This window comes from Peromyscus leucopus, chromosome 7 (assembly GCF_004664715.2).
Source record: "Peromyscus leucopus breed LL Stock chromosome 7, UCI_PerLeu_2.1, whole genome shotgun sequence".
NCBI lineage: Eukaryota > Metazoa > Chordata > Mammalia > Rodentia > Cricetidae > Peromyscus > Peromyscus leucopus.
In genome coordinates, this window is record NC_051069.1 from 18035651 (window position 1) to 18054969 (window position 19319).

A 19319-nucleotide genomic window follows, 5' to 3' on the forward strand; every position below is an offset into this window, starting at 1 on the left:
GGGCAGAGAAGCTGAGGGACCCCAGGACACCTACCCTGTCACTGCCTATTCCTGGGACACGCAGGCTAGCAGGTGGCAGTGGGACAAAGCAGGGTCTACAAGGGTCAGGGTGGAAAGCCAGATACTCTCTCTGTTTCAACCTTACTTATAAAAGCATTTATTTGCTATGCTGGGGATCCAAACCTGGGCCTCGGGTATGCCAGGGGAGCCCTCTCCTGCTGGACTATAACCTCCAGCATTGTTGTGTGGCTTATTAAGGAGCGTTTCTAGCATAGTCTAAATAAAGAGAATAATATATAAAACCTCCCGGGTGTCTTCACCGGGCCATGATAAACTCATCGCCAAAATTATTCCGACTCTAACCCATCTCTTCCCCCTTAACTGTATGCACGTATGTATGTGTACACACCCGCACCGTGCTGAAAACAGTTACTTTAAGAGCATCAACTTCCATGGCCTCGTTTTGAGTTGCACCAGAGCTGGCACAGCCTTGCGGTGATCCCCAGCCCTCCTCGGAGCTGCACACGCCCGGCAAGCCCTGGCCAAAGACTTGCCCCTTTTTTTTCCTGCCCTGGTGACAGTGCCCGCGCCTGGTCTGGTCCTTAGCCTAGAGGTTTCCAGACTCCAGGGCCGCTCAGAGCGAGGCAGGGACCCGACGCCCCTCCCACGGCGGGTGCAGCTCCCGCCTCGGCCTCCCCGCCCCGCGGCTGCTCGCGGCGCTCGGCGGCCCCGGGGTTCGTGCATTTCGGGCGCGCAGGTGCGCGGGAGCTCGGCGACAGAAGCCGGGAGGAGCCCCGCGGTCCCCGCGCCCGCACAGCTGGGCGTCGGCGGTCAGCACCGGAGTGGATCCCGCCCTGTCCACGCGGTCTCCAGACATGGACGCCGCGCCGCTCCGGTCGCCGCTGTCGATGCTGCTGCTGCCGCTGCTGCTGCTGCCAGGTACGCGCGGGGAGCGGTCGGGTCCGGAGGCCGGGCGGGCGGCGGGCTGCGGCTGGGGGGGTCGCCTGTGCGAGGCTGCAGCCCTGGCCTCGGCTTTCCACTCGGCTTCGACCACCAGCCCCATAGAAGTCTAGGCGCCCACCCGCCCTGGATCTCAGCGTGGTCCCACGGTTCTGACAGTGCGCGCGCGCATCCCAGTCCCTACCTCGCTGAGCCCCTTGGGCGCTCCTTTGTTCCCAAGCCTCTCAGTTAGCGGAGAGTCGTGGGGAGCTCAGAGCGGGCCCTCTGGGTCTGCGCGGGAGTTAGAGGTTCGAGTCCTGGTCCCGAACGTCGCCCTGCTGCAGGGACCCGCAGCCCCGCTTCCAGTATCTGCCTTCTGCCCACCGTTTGGTTTTGTGGACTGTGGGAAGACCTGTGGTTAAAGAAGGCTGAAGACTTGTCCAAAGCCACCTGGAGGAGTACCGAGTGGTTTGGAGCTGGGGTTGGACCAAGCCTCTGGTCCTGGTCCTCCGGTCTCTGCACAATGACCGCGTTGCCTAGAGACCTTCGACGTGATTGTTCCTCCCAGGCCATCGCGGAGACTTTAGAGGAGTCTGTTAGGAGGAAGCCCTTCCAGGGACCCGAGATGGCTAGTGGATGAGGCAGAACCGCAGCTACGATGTCCCCTGAAGGCGGGCAGAGCCTGCCGTTCACTGGGGGGTGGGGAGGTGGCTTGCATCATTGCAGCCTGCACTCCGGCGAGGGCCCCGCCGAAATCACGGCCTGAAGAAGTTGCGTTACCACTTCCCCCAAAGACTGTCCCTCGACTGACCCCAGTACTGTAAGCAGGAAGCAGCTAGCACTTGAGCCAAGATATCTCGCTTAGCTGGGGTGGGCTTGTGAACAAAGACGGTGCCCAGGGGCCTCCGAGGTAAGGAGCTGGGGTCAAGGCGCCACTGGCAGGAACCCGTGGGCACCTTGGCTCCTAAAACGTCCATATCCAAAGCCCTGCAGACTGCGGGAGGATGGAGGAAGGGGCTGCAGTCTCCCACTTAGTGGGAAACGGGTCTCCTGGCCTGGGGGATCCCTGAATGTCCCCGTGCCCGCCCCGGAATTGGGTGAGTCATCGTTCCACCTGGGCAGCAGGGGTACCTTCCTTGGAGTAACAATAAAGGTCTGAGTAGTTCTTTCATTATTATTATTATATATTGTTGTTGTTGTTGTTATTATTGAAAGCAAAGCTGGGTGGCTTATGTAAAGAAAGGTTAGAGTTTTATTAAGAAGAAGGTATCTGGTTCAGCTGGTAAAGACGCCCACCACCCAGCCTGACAACCTGAGTTTGATTCCCAGGACCCTCACCGTGGAAGGAGAGAACTGAATTTTGAAGGCTAAGTTTTGAACCCCACACACATGCCACGGTCTGCACCCCTCCCTCATAATGTAATAAAAAAAATTTAAAAAAGAAAAAAAGGTAGTCTTTGCTTAAATTGAAGAGAGAGAAGGAGAGAGGAAGTTAAGAACATGGCAATAACACACCCAGAAGTATGGATGTCTGAAGAACGTCCCATCCAGCTAACAGTTCCTGAGAGCCTGGCACAGGCCACCGAGCAAAGCACTTCACTCTCATTTTTGAGGTGCATTGATGCATGCTCTATTGGGATTAATCCACGGAGTCTATTTAACGATCAAAGGAATTTATTTGGGGGTAAACTCACAACCACGGCAGGTTTATCATACGGTCCGGGAAAGCTGAGCTATGTCCCATGCTGAATGGCTTGGTCCAAGACCTCAGCATCCAAAACCACGAGGTAGCCAACAGGAGGAGGCCTAGGTGCATCCCAGGTCTTAAGGGTCCCTGGTGGCCACGCCCCAGAGGCCGGTACCTCAAGGTCATTGGCAGCTGTAACAGCTACAGCGGCTCACTGGGGGCGGTGCTTCAGGGCACGGCTCAAACAGCCACCCGCTACAATATTCTTTATTTTGATAGATTAAAAACAAACAAAAAACAAGGTTCAAAGAGTTTAAGCCATGCTTTGCTCGGATATATCCCAGATGTACCCAGCTTCAGAACTCAGGCTTCTAAACCACTGAATGACCTGGTAGAATTCTTGTCCTTCCTGAGCCCCCGGTTTCCAGCTTCTAACAAAGGGAGCGTTATTAGCCTGAAGCCTGGGTTTGCAGAGTACGCTGGCAGATGGACATCTGTAGACAGGATGTTCTCGCCGAGAGAGGTAAGCGACCATTTCCCCAGGAACTGACAGGAATGCCTCCCTCAGTGGCCAGTGCCTCAGAAGCCGAACACCGCCTGTTCCAGTACCTGTTCGAAGATTACAACGAGATCATCCGGCCCGTGGCCAACGTGTCCCACCCGGTCACCATCCAGTTCGAGGTGTCCATGTCTCAGCTGGTGAAGGTGGTAAGTGCTGCAGCCACCAGGTGTGGCCCCGGGGTTCTAGGGGCGCCTCTCTGGAGTCAGCCTTATTTTTATCCTTCACCTGTCAACTTCGATCTCACTTTCTAGGATGAGGTAAACCAGATCATGGAAACCAACCTGTGGCTGAAGCAGGTACGTGCGCAGGCTCTGTGTGCTGCTGCCCCCTGGTGGTAATCTCTTTCTTACTGCTGGGAAACAAAGGGGCTGCAGACTGGACGCTACTCCTGAGGACCTCCAGCCAGGGTCACCTCTCTGCTCTTCAGGACTGACTCCTCACGTTACAGATAGGCAAGCTACAGCCTGGAGAGAGAATTCTCTCCATATCCCCACGACGAAATTGGACAGGCTGGGTGTGGTGGCTCACATCGTTGATCCCAGCACCCAGAAGGCAGAGGCATGGGGATTTCTGTGAGTTCAAAGCCCGACTGGTTTACATAGAAAGTTCCAGGATAGCCAGGATTATGTAGAGGGACCATGTCTCAAAAGAACAAACAAAAAAAAACAACCAAACAAAGCCAGCTTGGTCTACAAAGTGAGTTCCAGGCCAGTCAGGACCACACAGCGAGACCCTGACTCAAACCCCTGCCCCTTACTGGAACCCCAACCTCTAATTCTGGTGGCACTTGCGATCTCATCCTCCCTTTCTCTTGCAAAGCCAAAAGTGGGTTCTGTTGCATTGTGGGTAGGGTGGGAGTGGGGACACTGGTGTTCTTTGAATGAGGCAATGAGATTGGTTCCCACAAGTCCTCCACAGGGAGGCTCTGATCAGATCTGTAGGGGGACATCATGGCCCTCCAGCCTAATGGTGACCCATCTTCCTGCTCAACCAGCCTCAAACTCAGCTCCTAGGGCCTTTGTTTCAAGAGGCTGGCAAGCCAAGCCAAGTGCTCCCTCTGTGGCCATGGTCCCACCCTGCCTCCTTCTGGAGCTCCGCACCCAGCACTTTTAGGGTCCTGTGGGATCATGGCTCCATTCCAAAAGAAACTTTTTAGTTAGAAAACACTATTTTGTTTTTTGAGATGGGGGGGGGGGCAGGTGTCTCGTGTATCTCAGGCCAGCCTCAAGCTCACTGTGTGGTTGGGGATGACCTTGAACTTGTAATCCTTCTACCTTTATCTCCCTGGTGATTGGATTACAGGTATATGGCCCTATGCCTGGTTTATGTGGTGGTTAGGACTGAGCCCAGGGAACTGTGGTTACTAAGTAAGCATTCTACCAAATGAACTCCATCTCTAGCCCCACATATTTGGTGTGTATGTGCATGTGTAAAGGCACGTGTGTGGGGGTGTGCATGCATGTGTGTGCATGAATTTGGAGGCCAGAGGTCGATAAAGGATGTCTTCCCTGATCAGTCATCATATCATTTATTGAAGCAAGGTGTCTGGCTCAATGATTCTGCTGATCTAGGGAGCCAGGGTACCCCGGGGATTCCTTCTCTGCTTCCCTGGGATTATGAAACGGGAAGATTGTGTAGGTGCTGGGGATCCAAACTCCAGTCCTCACGCTTACACAACCAATACTTTATTCATGGAGCAACCCCCTCTTTTCCCATTTGTAGCCCAGGATGGCCTTGAACTCCCTATATAGCTTAAACTGGCCTTGAATTCACAACCCTCTTGCCTCAGCCTCCTTCCCCTACCCCTGGCCTGGAGAGTGAGCTCAAGGTATGTAAAGAATAGGTGTTTAATGTATGGACGTGGTAGAAGTCCAGAAGGCTGACCCCTGGCTAATGTGATAAGAGAAGGCACTGATTGATTGACAAAGTTTGCGCTCCCTAGTCCTGAAGGCTGGCTTCCCAGGGCCAGCGCAGCCTGCAGACTTAGCCCATGCTGCCTGCCCTGCTGCCCCCAAGTTGCTCCCTGGGGCCCACATAGTTTGTAGCAGGGAAATGGCTCAGTGACCCAAAGGGGGGGGGTTGTCCCCATAATGACTGTGATGCAGTGTCAGGAGAAAGAGAGCCTGGCTGGTCCTTCCACTGTCTCCTGCCTCCTTCCACCAGATCTGGAATGACTACAAGCTGAAATGGAAACCTTCCGACTACCAAGGGGTGGAGTTCATGCGTGTCCCCGCAGAGAAGATCTGGAAACCAGACATCGTGCTTTATAACAAGTAAGGAGGCGACTGTTCCACACTCTTTGGTCTGGCGGACCGTGCTCTGGGTCCTCCAGCCGCTCACCGGCCTTCTCTGGACCTTTCCAAGAGGGATCTGTTCGCTTGCTCACTCTGCAGGCTCTGGATATCAGTTATGTACTGGATACTGTAGTTTGCCAGTGAGCCACAGAGTGGCTGAGTGACTCCTAAGAGAGTGACATGTGGCCAGAGGAGGGGAAAGGTCACCAGGGAAAGCTGCTGGGAGGAATGTCATTGACGTGGGCCTTGAAGGTCACATCTGGAACAGGGGAACTGCATCAGGGAAGGTCCAGGGAGGCAGGAGGGTATGTCATGGGTAGCAGAAGTGACCTCATTAGCTGCACTGTGGGGTAGAAGGCTGGAGGATCAGGGAGGGGCCCCAGTGTACGGTGGTGGGATCTGGGATGGAGGGGAGGGTCTTGCATGTGGCACCAGTTACCAGCTCTGTGGCAGGGGTGGGACAATGGCTGTAACGACCTCTTTGAGGGAGAAGAGCAGGGCTGGGCCAGACTCAGAGACTGTCCCAGGTTCCTAAGTTAGAGACCACCATAGCCAGAGGAGGCGTTATACACGTAGCTGCCCCAGGGTTCAACTATTTTCTCTTTTGCTCTGCAGTGTCTTTTCTAATGTTGGTATGTATAATTGTCTTCTTCATACGTGCCTTGCCCTTTAGCACGGCCACCCAGAGGATTTCTACCTGTCTCAATTCATCCCATTTCCTGCCACGGGCAACTTTTTCTGCGTGGTTCTGAAGGACAGTTGGGGTGTGTGGGTGTGTGGGTGGGGGTGTTGAGAGTTCTGAGATCCCTACAAAACTACCCAGCCTTCACTCACTTCTCTGCAATCCTGTGTATGTTCTCACTGTAAAGTTTTACTGTTTTTTTTTTAACGTTTATTTGTTTGTGTGGGAGTAGAGGGAGGTAAAGAGGGAGTGAGGGAAGGAGAGAGGGAGAGAGAGAGAGAGAGAGAGAGAGAGAGAGAGAGAGAGAGAGAGAGAGAGAGAGAGAGCACATATGTGGAGGTCAGAAGAAATTGCAAGAGCCAGTTCTTGGTTCCACCACGTAGGTTCAGGGGTCTGAGAATAGAACTCAGGTCACCAGACTTGGTGACATCTTTACCAGCTGAACCACATTACCAGCCCTCTGCCATGCTTTTAAATTCTCAACTACCAATTGAAACTTCACTGAGGATTCAATATCAAATCAGGTCTTTGTTATTTTTTGAGACAGGGTCTCACTGTATAGCCCTGGCTAGCTTCAAACTCATGATTCTCCTGCCTTGCTATCCCAAGTGCTGGGATTCTAGGATATGTATCACTACATCTTCTGTGTATGATCCTTTTCTTTGATGGGCAGCCATTTTTTCTATGTTTCTGACCCTAGGGCTAACTCTTAAGACCTGGGGACCCCATTTTCTCCTCCCTAGGTTACCTCCATTCATCAGCTACCCCAGCTGGCACGCAGGTCTCATGACACTCTGGCCCCATGCTCTCAAATGCAGACGTTCATGGCCACTGAAACCGTCACTGAATGTGTGGACAGTGGCTTGTTCTGCAGTTTCAGGTGCCCTATTTTTCTGAAGGAATCTATAGCTTTCACGAGTTTCTAATGTTGTGATTTTCCCTGACCCTTGCCCGGTTTCCACACATAATCTTCTCTTGTATGTAAGGACCTTTGCTGATCCGTTCCACTCACATCTTCACTGTCAACCTTTGAGCAACTCTGGGTAAGCTCTGGGTTTGAGTGAGAGAGCCTGCCTCAGTGAATAAGGATCAAAGAACAATCAGAGATAATTCCTGACATTGCTTTCTGGCCAGCTTGCTCTGGAGAGCTCCTGTCTCTGCCTTCCAAGGCTGCCACACCTACCTGGCACTTAGGTTCTGGGGAATCCGAACTCTGGTCCTCATGATTGTGTGGCAAGTCCTTCTACCACTGGGCCATCTTCCCAGCCACCACTCCCACAAGTTTCTACTGGAAACCCGTAGGGAAAGCCAGCCGGCTGAAACAGACATGGGCTCAGGCATTGACTTGTCACATGCAACAGCTGTCCTGCTCGGTGGAAACAGTGTGGGTGGGAAGGACAGGGACCAGCAGTGGTGCTGCACCAGAGCACTCCTGGCCTTCCAACAGCAATACCAGGTCATCCCTCAATGGTTAGAATTGGACTCGTTTCCACAGGGCCACGAAAAGGGGCATGGAAACCATGAAGGCCCCCCACCACTGCAAGCTAAGAGACCCAGGTGTAGTAGAATGTTATTGTAAGGTGTGTTACTTTTGTTTATGTTGCATTTGTTTAACTCTGTGAAGCTGTGTTACTGTGCCTGTCTAAAACACCTGATGGTCTAATACAGAGCTGCATGGCCAATGGTGAGGCAGGAGAAAGGATAGGTGGGGCTGGCAGGCAGAAAGGATAAATAGAAGGAGAAATCTGGGAGAAAGAAGGAAGAACTAGCAGCCAGAGGAGGAGCCAGAGAAGGGGAGGACATCAGGGGCCAGCCACCCAGCTACACAACCAGCAAGCCACAGAGTAAGAGTAAGATTTATGGAAGTAAGAGAAAGGGAAAAGCCCAGAGGCTAAAGGTAGACAGGATAATTTAAAGTTAAGGAAAGCTGGCTAACAACTAAGCCAAGCTAAGGCCAGGCAGTCATAATTAAGAATAAGCCTCTGGGTGTGATTTATTTGGGAGCTGGGTGACAGGCCCCCCCGAAAAGAGTAAAATACTGACAACACCTAAGGAGCTGGCTCCAGATGTCGAGAGTCTTCAGTGAGCCAGGCATGGTGGTGCACATCTGTAATCCCAGCAGTCAGGAGGCTAAGGGAGAAGGATGGTGGGTTTGAGTCTAGCGTGTGCTACAGTAGGTAGCATGTCCTTATCTACAAAGGAAGAAATCCTTCAGTGAGAGTCAAGTGACCTCAGTCAGATGGCTTCCGCTGGCCACAGAGATGGAATGCTGAATGCAAGTCCTACAGGGAACTGAGAGTGTCATCGGTGCTGCTAAGACCCGAGTTTATGAACACTAACAGGATGCGTCTCAGAAAACGGAGTTATCTGTACAGACAGAAAGCTGGGTGCACACGGCTAAGAGAGTAGGAACATGGAGTAACGGAGACAGGGAAGTGAAGAGGCGAGTTTGCTGAGTTCCATCTGAAAGTGTGTTCAGTGAAATCAGAAAACGTGGTTTTTTATTGGAGAACAATGTTAGGAGGGGGGCTGTCGGTGGTAGAACTGGAGGGGGCAGAGGCAGAACTGGAGGGGGCAGAGGTAGAACTGGAGGGGGGGCGGTGGTAGACTGGGACCTGAGGGGAGGGGATGAGTTTCCTTGCAAGGGTGTGTTTCACAGCATCTGCACATGGCTGACCCATGAAGCCATGTCTGGTCTACTGTGGGCTTTCACAGATGCATCAGGCACCCAGTGGAGACTGAATAAAGGGATGCTAACAAGGTCCTGCCTGCTAACATCCCCAAAGGCTGCTGAAACACCTACCTCCAGGACAACGTTCATGTCATTATCATAAATTCAGAGCAGCAGTGGGGGCCCATTTTTGGCACTTAGGAGTCTCTATAAACATCAACCTGGGAATTGTACACGGTGGAATGTCCTGGTGATATGACCAGCGTGGCGGTGTGTGATGGGGAGGTTCCAGAGACCAGCCTGGCGGTGTGTGATGGGGAGGCTCCAGAGGTGGTGAGAATGTCCTGGTGATATGACCAGTGTGGCCGTGTGTGATGGGGAGGTTCCAGAGGTGGTGAGAATGTCCTGGTGATATGACCAGCCTGGCAGTGTGTGATGGGGAGGTTCCAGAGGTGGTGAGAACGTCCTGGGAGACTCTGGAGTGGGGGTGACAAGTGTGGCAAACCACGTGTTAGGAGAGGTGGGAGGGTGAATAACCAGGGTGGCAGAGCATGAGCTGGGGAGGCTTAGGCCTCAGTATCTCCACTGGGGAGTGGAGCAGTTGGCCCAGCGACCCCTTATGGTCCTTGGGCCTCCATATCCCACTGTTTTACAAATCATCACTTGTTATTGCCCTGGTGGCCTCGTGGGAAGCCTGGCTGGGTGACCATAGGGTGGTGATCATGAGTCGTGTGCCCCACGGTGCCTTCACAGTGCCGATGGGGATTTCCAGGTGGATGACAAGACCAAAGCTCTCCTCAAGTACACAGGGGAAGTGACTTGGATCCCTCCCGCCATCTTTAAGAGCTCGTGCAAAATTGATGTGACCTACTTCCCATTCGACTACCAAAATTGCACCATGAAGTTCGGCTCCTGGTCCTACGACAAGGCAAAGATCGACCTGGTCCTCATCGGCTCCTCCATGAACCTCAAGGACTACTGGGAAAGCGGCGAGTGGGCCATCATCAAAGCCCCGGGCTACAAACACGAGATCAAGTACAACTGCTGCGAGGAGATCTACCAAGACATCACGTACTCGCTGTACATCCGCCGGCTGCCGCTGTTCTACACCATCAACCTCATCATCCCCTGCCTGCTCATCTCCTTCCTCACCGTGCTCGTCTTCTACCTGCCCTCCGACTGTGGAGAGAAGGTGACGCTCTGCATCTCCGTGCTCCTCTCTCTGACCGTCTTTCTCCTAGTGATCACCGAGACCATCCCTTCCACCTCGCTGGTCATCCCCCTGATCGGGGAGTACCTCCTCTTCACCATGATCTTCGTCACCCTGTCCATCGTCATCACGGTCTTCGTGCTCAACGTGCACTACAGAACTCCAACCACACACACGATGCCCACGTGGGTCAAGGCTGTGTTCCTGAACCTGCTCCCCAGGGTCATGTTTATGACGAGGCCGACCAGCAGCGAGGGAGATGCTCAGAAGCCGAGGACCTTCTACAGTGCCGAGCTCTCAAACCTGAACTGCTTCAACCGCGCAGACTCCAAAAGCTGCAAGGAAGGCTACCCGTGCCAAGATGGGATGTGCGGCTCCTGCCACCACCGCAGGGTAAAAATCTCGAACTTCAGCGCTAATCTCACGAGAAGCTCAAGTTCCGAGTCTGTCGATGCCGCCGTGTTGTCCCTCTCCGCTCTGTCCCCGGAAATCAAAGAAGCCATCCAAAGTGTGAAGTATATTGCTGAAAACATGAAAGCACAGAATGTAGCCAAAGAGGTAAATACGTGGCTTTTATTATGGCTTCTTTGTGCGGCGATGCATAGGACAGAGTTAGGAAATTCGACTCTTGGGGGCTGGAGAGATGGCCAGCAGGTAAGATCACTTGCAGCTCTAGGGGAGGATACAAACTTGGTTCCTAGCACCCTTATCAGATGGCTCACAATGCCCATAACTCTAACTCCAGGGAATCCAACACCCTCCTTTGGTCTCCTCCAATAACCACACACACACACATACACACACTCATTTAAAATTTAATTTATTCTTCTCAGATATGAGAAAATTTTTCAAAAAGAAATTAGCCTCTTGAGTCAACAGCTTGTTCAGGCCAGTTAGATGTCCTTGGATATCTTTGTTACCTCACTTGTAGTCCAGGCCATCCTTGAACTCACAATTGTACTGTCTCAGTTCCTCCAGTAGTGGGATTCCAGGCCTTGTCGTCATTGTATCCAGTCTCAGATTTATACAGGAAGAAGGACACTTCTTAAGTCAACATTAATATTAAAAGTATCATTCATTAAGGAGTCACAGAAGCAACCCCTGAGGTTGCACTATTTTTATCCCCATTTTTCAGATGAGGACATTGAGACCGAGGGAGATGAAATTTACTCGGTTTTTTTTTAAAGATTATTTTTTTAATGTACAATGGTGTTTTGCTTGCATGTATGTCTGTGTGAGGGTGTTAGATCTCCTGGAACTGTAGTTACAGACAGTTGTGAGCTCCCATGCGGGTGCCGGGTATTGAACCCGGGCCCTCTGGAAGAGCAGCCAGTGCTCTTAATTGCTGAGTTATCTCTCCAGTCCCTTATCCAGATTCTTATACCTAGAAAGGAGCAGAGCTGGATTAAAACCAAAGTTTATCTCCACCCATTTTCTCCCCGCTGCCTCGCAGAGTCTTGGGCGTGGCATTGTGGTGGGTGATGCACAGGCTGGGGACTTGAAATGCTTACAGACAAGTCTTGGGTATTCCAATACAGTACCATGTCAAACAGGGCATTATGATTCTAACTTTGCCATGACTGTGACTTTCATGGTGTCACTGAAAGGACACATTTACTCAAGCTTATAATGGTGAAATAAGAACCACATCTCCCAGCCCCATTTCAGTGTGTTTAATTGAATTATAAAATTACACGCTGCTTCTTCATGATGTGATTATTGCTTCAAGATCAGTTGACTCATGGGCGCTCTCTCAACTCAATTGTGGTTTCTTTGCTTTCTGAATTGTCTGCGAGTTTAATTACCATAGATTCTCCTTCCTGTTTCAAGCCTAAATTGAAGCTCATTATCTATAATTATGCTTGCTCTTTCTCCCATCCTTTACGCTGTTGCCAGCCATTATGTCTGCAGTTTAGCCTGCTTAGCCTTACAGATGAAGATGATATTTGGTCAGGTGGGCATTTTGAAAGGGCATAGTGAGAGAGAAAAATGTCAGGCTCACTTTATTTCACTTTGGAACAGACGTTAAACAGAAATTAGTATCCAAAACTAGAAGTGAACAAGTACTTTGAAACAATGTCAAATGATGTTGGATCGTAGTCTCCATTCTAACAAAGGCTCCGGACCCTCCTGTAGAGGCATTCGAGCTTTAATATTGGAATTTAATTTAGAAAAAAATTAGGAGATACACACACACACACACACACACACACACACTTCTGAGTGGTGGTACATACCTATAATCACAGCCCTCAGGAGGCCGTAAAGGATGATCAATAATATGAGGCCAACCTAAATTGTTTAGACATGAAGACCAGACCTTGCCTCAAAAGGAAAAAAAAAAAAAATCCCATTTGAACTAACGTGGCCCATATTTTATACCTGTTTCCCCACGACATGAAATCTGAGGTTGGTCACTGTCTCAGTGCTTCTCAGCCATCTGCCTGATAAGAAGCATCTTGAGAGTGTTTATTTGGGCTTACCGCTCCAGGGAAAATGGTCCATCGTGGGGAGAAGGCATGGCGCCAGGAGCGTGAGGCAGCTGGTCACCCTGCATCCACAGTCAGAAAGCAGAGAGATGAATGCCACAGGTCAATTTGATGCTGTCTAGGACCCTAGCACATGGAGTGGTGCCGCCCACAGTTGAGCTGGGCCTTTCTACCTTCATCAATCTAGATCGTCCCTCATAGTCACCTCCAGAGGCTAGCCTAATCTCGATAACCCTTCTTGAGCATGCTCAGTGGCTTGTCTCCTAGGGGATGCTGGATCCTGTCAAGTTGACAATCATTTTTAGCCATCACCACAGATTTCCTCAGATCACATCAATAAGAAAAGATTCCCTGTCTATGAAATAAAATGGCTTCTCTACCATAACGTGACTTAACACTGAAAATTGACCTTCCCTTCACGTTGTTTTCTTTCATCGTGTTTGTTTTTCAGATTCAAGATGATTGGAAGTATGTTGCCATGGTGATTGACCGAATCTTCCTCTGGGTTTTCATCCTGGTGTGCATTTTAGGGACGGCGGGATTATTTCTACAGCCCTTGATGGCCAGAGATGACACATAAATTGTGAACTCTGTCCAGTGAGGCTCCCCGTACTGACGCGGGGGCACCTTCTCAATAGCACGACAGTATCCAGTCACCAGCTTTAAGTTTGCTAGTTAAAGGGTTAGTTATTTTCAACTCATCTTGATTTTTGGCAAAAAAAAAGTAGAAGAAAAATGTCTAGTTATTTACTATGGATAAATGAACATTTAACTAGCCTTGCTGATAGAACATGTCAAAAGGCTCCTTTTCTTGTGGTTGAAACTTAACTAGATAGAAAAACTTCCCATTCACAAATACTAAATCCATTAGCTCGGTATCTCTATAGATTTCCTCATTCATTTAGTCCGTTAATCTCCTGGAATTACAGACTATATTTCAGCAGTGCCCTGCAGTTCTTGTTTCTTACTGTCTTTCCCAAGTCCAAGGGCTGGTGGTCCATTTCAGTGTCTGTGTTGCTGCTAAATCGCACATGATCAGACCCTGAGTAATTACACCCGCTCTCACACTCACTGTTAATAAACTACCCTAGTCTGTTTACGTCGCTAATTTAGGAAAACATCCTGTAGAGCCCTGCATGGCTTTAATCCCAGCACTCAGGAGTCAGAGACAGAGACCGGTGGGATCTCTGAGAATTTGAGGCCAGCCTGGTCTAGATAGTGAGTTCCCCACCAGCCAGAACTGCATAGTGAAATGCTATCTCAAAACAACAAAAATCCCACAAACAGGACAACTTAGACACAAAGTTATTCTTATAGTTTAGGAGCCTGAGAAGCCTAAGGTCAAGGCACCAGCAAGACTGTCTGGGGAGGAGTCTTCCTCATGAAACAGACCTTCCAGTGTGTCTTCCCATGGCTGGAAGGGCTAGTCTTTTTGGGGTCGTTTACAAGAGTACTAATTCCATTCATGAGGGCATGACCCCAGGACCTAAGAACCTCCCAAACAGTATTGTACATGGGAGCTGTAGGGAGCCATCCAGACCACAGGAGGGGCCATCAGAGCAGGCACAAGGCTTTGGGCTCCGGAGTTCTGCTGGGGGTGTGAGACATGTGGACTTCGGCAGCCCTGTGGCTTCTGCCCACTGGATGCTAACAACAAGCCTCCCACCTCAGCTGTGGGGATGCCCGGAATGTAAGACGTCATCGGAATTGGTTCTGCTTAAGGAGCTGATTTGAACAAACCGAGTTTCCCGTATTCCACTTCTGGACCTGACCCACAAATGATAGAGATCATTCACAGAGACCATTTGAGTATTCTCACTAGTTGTGTTTTTTCTCTATGCAAAATAAAACCTGACAGTTGCAATTCACTGTGGCTCATATTTCAATAAGTCAAAAGGAAGAGTTCTATGAAATTTATTGGCCTAAAAATATCCTAACAGTAATGGTGATCTAAGAGATGAACAATTTATACAAACGAAGATAGCTAACAAGCAATTTACATCAAACCAGATTTTATTACCATTTCCTCACTAAGAAACATAGGTGGGTGGTGGTGGCACATGCCTTTGATCCCAACACTCAGAAACGTTTATTTGGACTCGTGGTTTCAGTGCAGACACTGGTCACTCAGCCTGTTGCTTTGGGGCTTGTAATGAGACTACATCATGGCAGGGAGCGTATGATTCATCAGTGACATTCCCCTAAAGGCAGCCTGGAAGCAAAGAGAATGGGGAAGAAGCTGGACTTCATGCTTTCTGTGAAGGACACAGTCCCAAGGACGGGGCTCCTCCCCTCCCTAAAGGTTCCACCTCCTCCCTGCAGCTCCAACAGGCTGGTGACCAGGCCTTCAGTACACTGGCCGTTGGCACTTATTCAAAGTGGCATTCTGTCCCTGGCCCCAAAGGCTTATTCCATTTCATAATGTTTCTCCAAGAGTTTCCAAAGTCTTAACTGCTTCAAAATTATTCACCAGTCTGTGTCAAAAGTTTTCTTTGAGACTCGTGGCAGATCCAGCTGAGAAGCTACAAAAAGTAAAAAGATTACTTATGTTCAGAATACAACAACACGAGGTAAACATTCCTGATCCAAAAGGAGGCATAGATATGTATGATGATCTTTTATTTGTACTGAAATGTGATTTTATCTGTATGTTAATAAAGTTGCCTGGGGATCAGAGTTAAGAGCAAGCCATTAAGCAGAAGTCTGGTAGTGGTAGCACAAACCCTTAATTTGATCACATGGCAGGCAGAATCTGTGTGTTCAAGGACACAGCCAGCATGGTGACACACGCCTTTAATCTCAGTACCAACCATAGAGAACTGGAGGTCTATATAGACAGGCAGTGACAAGGAAGTCATGTGGTTGGCTTTAGAACCAATGAGAAAGCAGAACAGAAAGGCAGTAAAAAGACAGACACACAGGAAGAAGGTGTCTCTCTCTTAGGGGAAGTGACGACAGCGAATGGTAAGATAAGGTGGTCTTAGCTCTTGGCTGCTGCTCGATCTCTGGGCTTTTAACTCTGCATTTGGCTCTGTGTTTCTTATTTAATAAGATCGTTTAGAATTACATCTACAGATGTGTAGAGAGGATCAGATCAAAGCAAGATTCAAAGGAAGCAGGGCAGACATTAAAGCCCACGCCTGCACGTCTGGTGCACACGGGGGCATCGTGTGAAGGGCTCAGGCAATCCTGCTCCTAGATTGGCTGACTGCAGCCCACATGCCCACACCCTGGGGCTGGCTGTACCCACCCCATGAAGAGTCCCTTGGCAGTTCTGTCACCTCTTGCTGGGGTCTCCATTCTGGGCTCAGCTTCCCTCTCACATCTCCAACACATTGCCAGCTTGAGAGCTGCTGATGGGGGACGCCTACTCCGCCACCGCCACACAGTGCTTAGCATCCCAGGCTGACTTCTGAAATCTTTTTTTTTTTTTTTTCTTTTGGTTTTTCGAGACAGGGTTTCTTTGTGTAGCTCTGTGCCTTTCCTGGGACTCACTTGGTAGCCCAGGCTGGCCTCGAACTCACAGAGATCCGCCTGGCTCTGCCTCCCGAGTGCTGGGATTAAAGGCGTGCGCCACCACTGCCCGGCGACTTCTGAAATCTTTGTGGAAATCTCCAGGACTCCATAACTCTTGCATTTTGAATGTCTGTAAAGCCGGCATGATGTGGATGATGCCATGGTCCATCACTGGCACAAGCTGACCAGGACACTGTAGTCACCGAGTGTCTGGATGTGAGGAAGGGGTTGCAGGACAATGTTTTCCAGATTGCCCTGCGGAAGATGGCTGTCCTGGATCTCTCTAAGGAAAATGTCTGAGTCCTTTGAGGTGGTGGTCTGAACAATTCTGGAATGTGCCTTCAAGGTATTCTATTACCTTGGTGACAGGGCCTTAATTTTACTTTTTAAATCTATTTTTATTCATTCTTTGAGAATTTCATACACATTTTGATCATATTCACCCCTCTTCTAACTCTTCCCAAATCCACCCTCCCTTCCTGTGATCAACTTTGTGTCCTTTTAAAAAATAAAATACATACATTTATCAAGACCAATTTGTGTTGCCCAACCTTTCTTGGATATGTGGCCTCCCACTGGAGTGTGGTCAACTTAACAGGGGCTACACTCTTAGAGAAACAGGACTCTCCTCCCAGCAGCTAACCGCTGCCAACAGCAGCTCAGCTAGGCGTGGGAGGGACTTCATGCCCTCCCTTCCTCGTCAGGAGACGTGATCGGCCTTGGGCTTGCACAGGTCTTGTGCATGCTAGCAGAAATGCTGTGAGCACATCCGCGCAGCTGCCCCGCAGCTGCCCTACTGCCTTCAGAGCAAACTTCCTTGTTATCAACCTCTGGATCTTACACTCTGTCCACCCCTCTTCTGAAGTGATCCCTGAGCCCCGGGCCCACGTAAGCCTGAGCCGTCTACAGTCCCTTATTCTCTGCCCCATGACCAAATGTTAGCCACCATCTATTACACATAGAAGCCTCTCTGATGAGAGCTGAGAGATGCATTCATCTATGGGTATAACAGTAAGTCAGTAGGTGTCAGTTTAATATTGTGTCCATTCAGCAGAGTAGGAATAATAGGTTCTCCCCTGGAGCCTCTGACCTGTCAAGCCATAGGTTCTTGGTCTGCTGGTAATGTCAGGCATGGGTTTTATCTTGTGGAGCAGGATTTAAACTCAGTCAAAAGGAGTTGGATGCTCCCATGATGTTCGAATACTATTGTGTCTGAGGGCATGTCTTGACAGGCACTCATTACTGTAGCTCATCAGGCTGGCAAACAGCGAAGGCTGGTGACCACTTTTTCTCCTCTGGTAGCGTGCTTAGCACCTTCTAGCACTATGAAAGCTAGCAGCTAGTAGGGATGAAGCTTCCAAGTCGGTGCCAGCTTGACTCTTCCACGTTCTGTGACTCAAGATCGTGGTGCTTCAAAAAGAGGGTCTTGCCCTCATGTTCTAGAGGGTGGCCAGAGCACTGGTAGTAGCCTGGGATGTCTGGCCTTGAGTCCTTACAGAAGCAACTGCTACTCCATATTTACACATCCTAGGCTTTCTCTAGCCTGTTTCTTCAGACTTTTCCAGATTTTCTCCTACAAATCAATGTCAAAGGCTTGGGAGCTACACCATCAACTGTCATTACAGTAACTACACTGTTGTGTGGCTGTTCGTCCAAATTGAAACATTCCCTCCTGGAGGGAAGAAGGAAGCTCACTCAATTCAGGAAACTAACAAGAGACATAGCAGACTCCCAGGGTTCATTCCTGAGTTATAACAACAGCACACAATTGCCTGGGAAGAGGGAACTTTCGGCGTCGTTACCTGCAAGTTGCACAGGGGAGCCCAGGGATGCAGCTTTTATAAGTCGTTGCCCAGGCTAGGGTGGGCTTTCCACATGTAGCTTCCCAAGTCATCCATGCTCCTGTAAGAACCCCCTCCCCCACACGTTCCTATAAGTAGCCACAGTAACCCTTTGGTTCTCCAAGCTGGATTCTGGAAAAATTGCTCCTTTGTTCTATTCCTACCCTTTTTATTTAGGGTGACTAGAAGATGACTCCCCAGGAAGACACACAACAGATTCCACTTTGGGGCACGATATTCTATTAGCTCTCTGTTACTAGGGGAAATACTTGAGATAATCAACTTAATCAAGAGCAAGGTTTGTTGGTCTCACGGTTTCAGAGGCTGTGAGTGGGTGGGTGGGTGGGTGGGTGGCCCACTGCTTTGAGGTCAGTGGCCAAACAGTAAATAATGCTGGAGAACACACAGTAAGCAAAGCAGCAAAGCTGTCTACCTCGTGGTGGCTGGGCAGCAAAAGGAGGGGCCAGATTCTCAATATCCTCCTCAAGGGCATACCTCTAGGGACCTAACTTCTTCCCACCGGAGCCTGTTCCTCAAGATTCCACTGCCTCCCAAAGGCACCACGACCAAGCTTTCAACAGATGAGCCTGTGGGGGTATTTACCCAAACTATGTACAGACTTTCATTCACCCTAACATCATTAGACACAACAAAACGCAAACTTGACAGGGTTCACCCTGTCTTCCAGAGAATTCTTACTTGAATTTAAGAAGTTCATATATTATCATGAAGTCCATATATTAAATGAGGATTTTGCTAACTCACCAGCTAAGAGTTCTAAATCAAACACAAGGTTTTGGGTTACAGGTGAGTTGGAGCACTTGGGAAGAAGTGTAACTGCTTTATCCATGATGCAGTAACTGATATCATACCTGGTAATAGGCTAAAACTAGATTATATCTAAAGCATCTAGCTCTAAGATGTTACAATTATAATTGTTGGGCGAAAGATAATTGAAACATTGTAAGATATGACAATGTGCTTACCCCAACTCAGAAGAGCAATTTTTGTTTGGTTAGCTTTTGAGACAGGGTCTCAATAATGTAACCCAGGCTGATCTAGAACTCACAGCAATTCCCCTGCCTCTGCCTCCTAAAAGTAGAGACAACAGGTGTGAGACACCATATCCAGCCCAGAATACACCTTTGAGCTTGGAAGATGGTTCTTCCAGAGAATTATCAAAACAAAGACAAGCTATCCCATTTTGAGATGGGATCTATTAACTGCAGTATGTCATTCTGAGGTCAGAGATAAACAATGCACATAAATAGCTCTATCAGCCAGAGAATGTGGATGAGGGGACAGAAGTCATTATGAAGGATATGTCACTGTATGTCTGCAGAAGTCACCTGTTGTATGGATAACACAAAAGCCGTTCCACATAAGCACTAAAGAATAAGGGGGACTTAGGGAGTTTCCAGTCACCAT

The 19319-nt window shown here is 49.6% G+C and overlaps 1 protein-coding gene across 2 annotated transcripts; it reads left to right on the top strand.

The window, feature by feature from the left end:
* The first annotated feature begins 670 nt into the window (after nucleotides 1–670).
* On the top strand, nucleotides 671–15216 carry Chrna3 (cholinergic receptor nicotinic alpha 3 subunit). Of its 2 annotated transcripts, XM_028865002.2 has the most exons (6): nucleotides 671–939; nucleotides 3195–3334; nucleotides 3440–3484; nucleotides 5352–5461; nucleotides 9589–10603; nucleotides 12986–15216. In XM_028865002.2, the coding sequence occupies exons 1-6, from the start codon at nucleotides 876–878 to the stop codon at nucleotides 13112–13114; spliced, it is 1503 nt and encodes a 500-aa protein (XP_028720835.1). In that variant the 5' UTR covers nucleotides 671–875; the 3' UTR covers nucleotides 13115–15216. The 2 variants fall into 2 exon arrangements, with proteins under 2 accessions (XP_028720835.1, XP_028720834.1); XM_028865001.2 differs by lacking the exon at nucleotides 671–939 and having other exon boundaries at nucleotides 2888–3334.
* The last annotated feature ends 4103 nt before the right edge of the window (nucleotides 15217–19319 follow it).

What these genes read in the sequence shown, in the direction of transcription:
- Chrna3 (XM_028865001.2), top strand. Translation starts at nt 3,113, where the DNA reads ATGGACATCTGTAGACAGGATGTTCTCGCCGAGAGAGGTAAGCGACCA. An exon ending in TGTCTCAGCTGGTGAAGGTG is followed by an intron (nt 3,335 to 3,439) that starts GTAAGTGCTGCA and finishes CTCACTTTCTAG; the next exon opens with GATGAGGTAAACCAGATCAT. An exon ending in CCAACCTGTGGCTGAAGCAG is followed by an intron (nt 3,485 to 5,351) that starts GTACGTGCGCAG and finishes TCCTTCCACCAG; the next exon opens with ATCTGGAATGACTACAAGCT.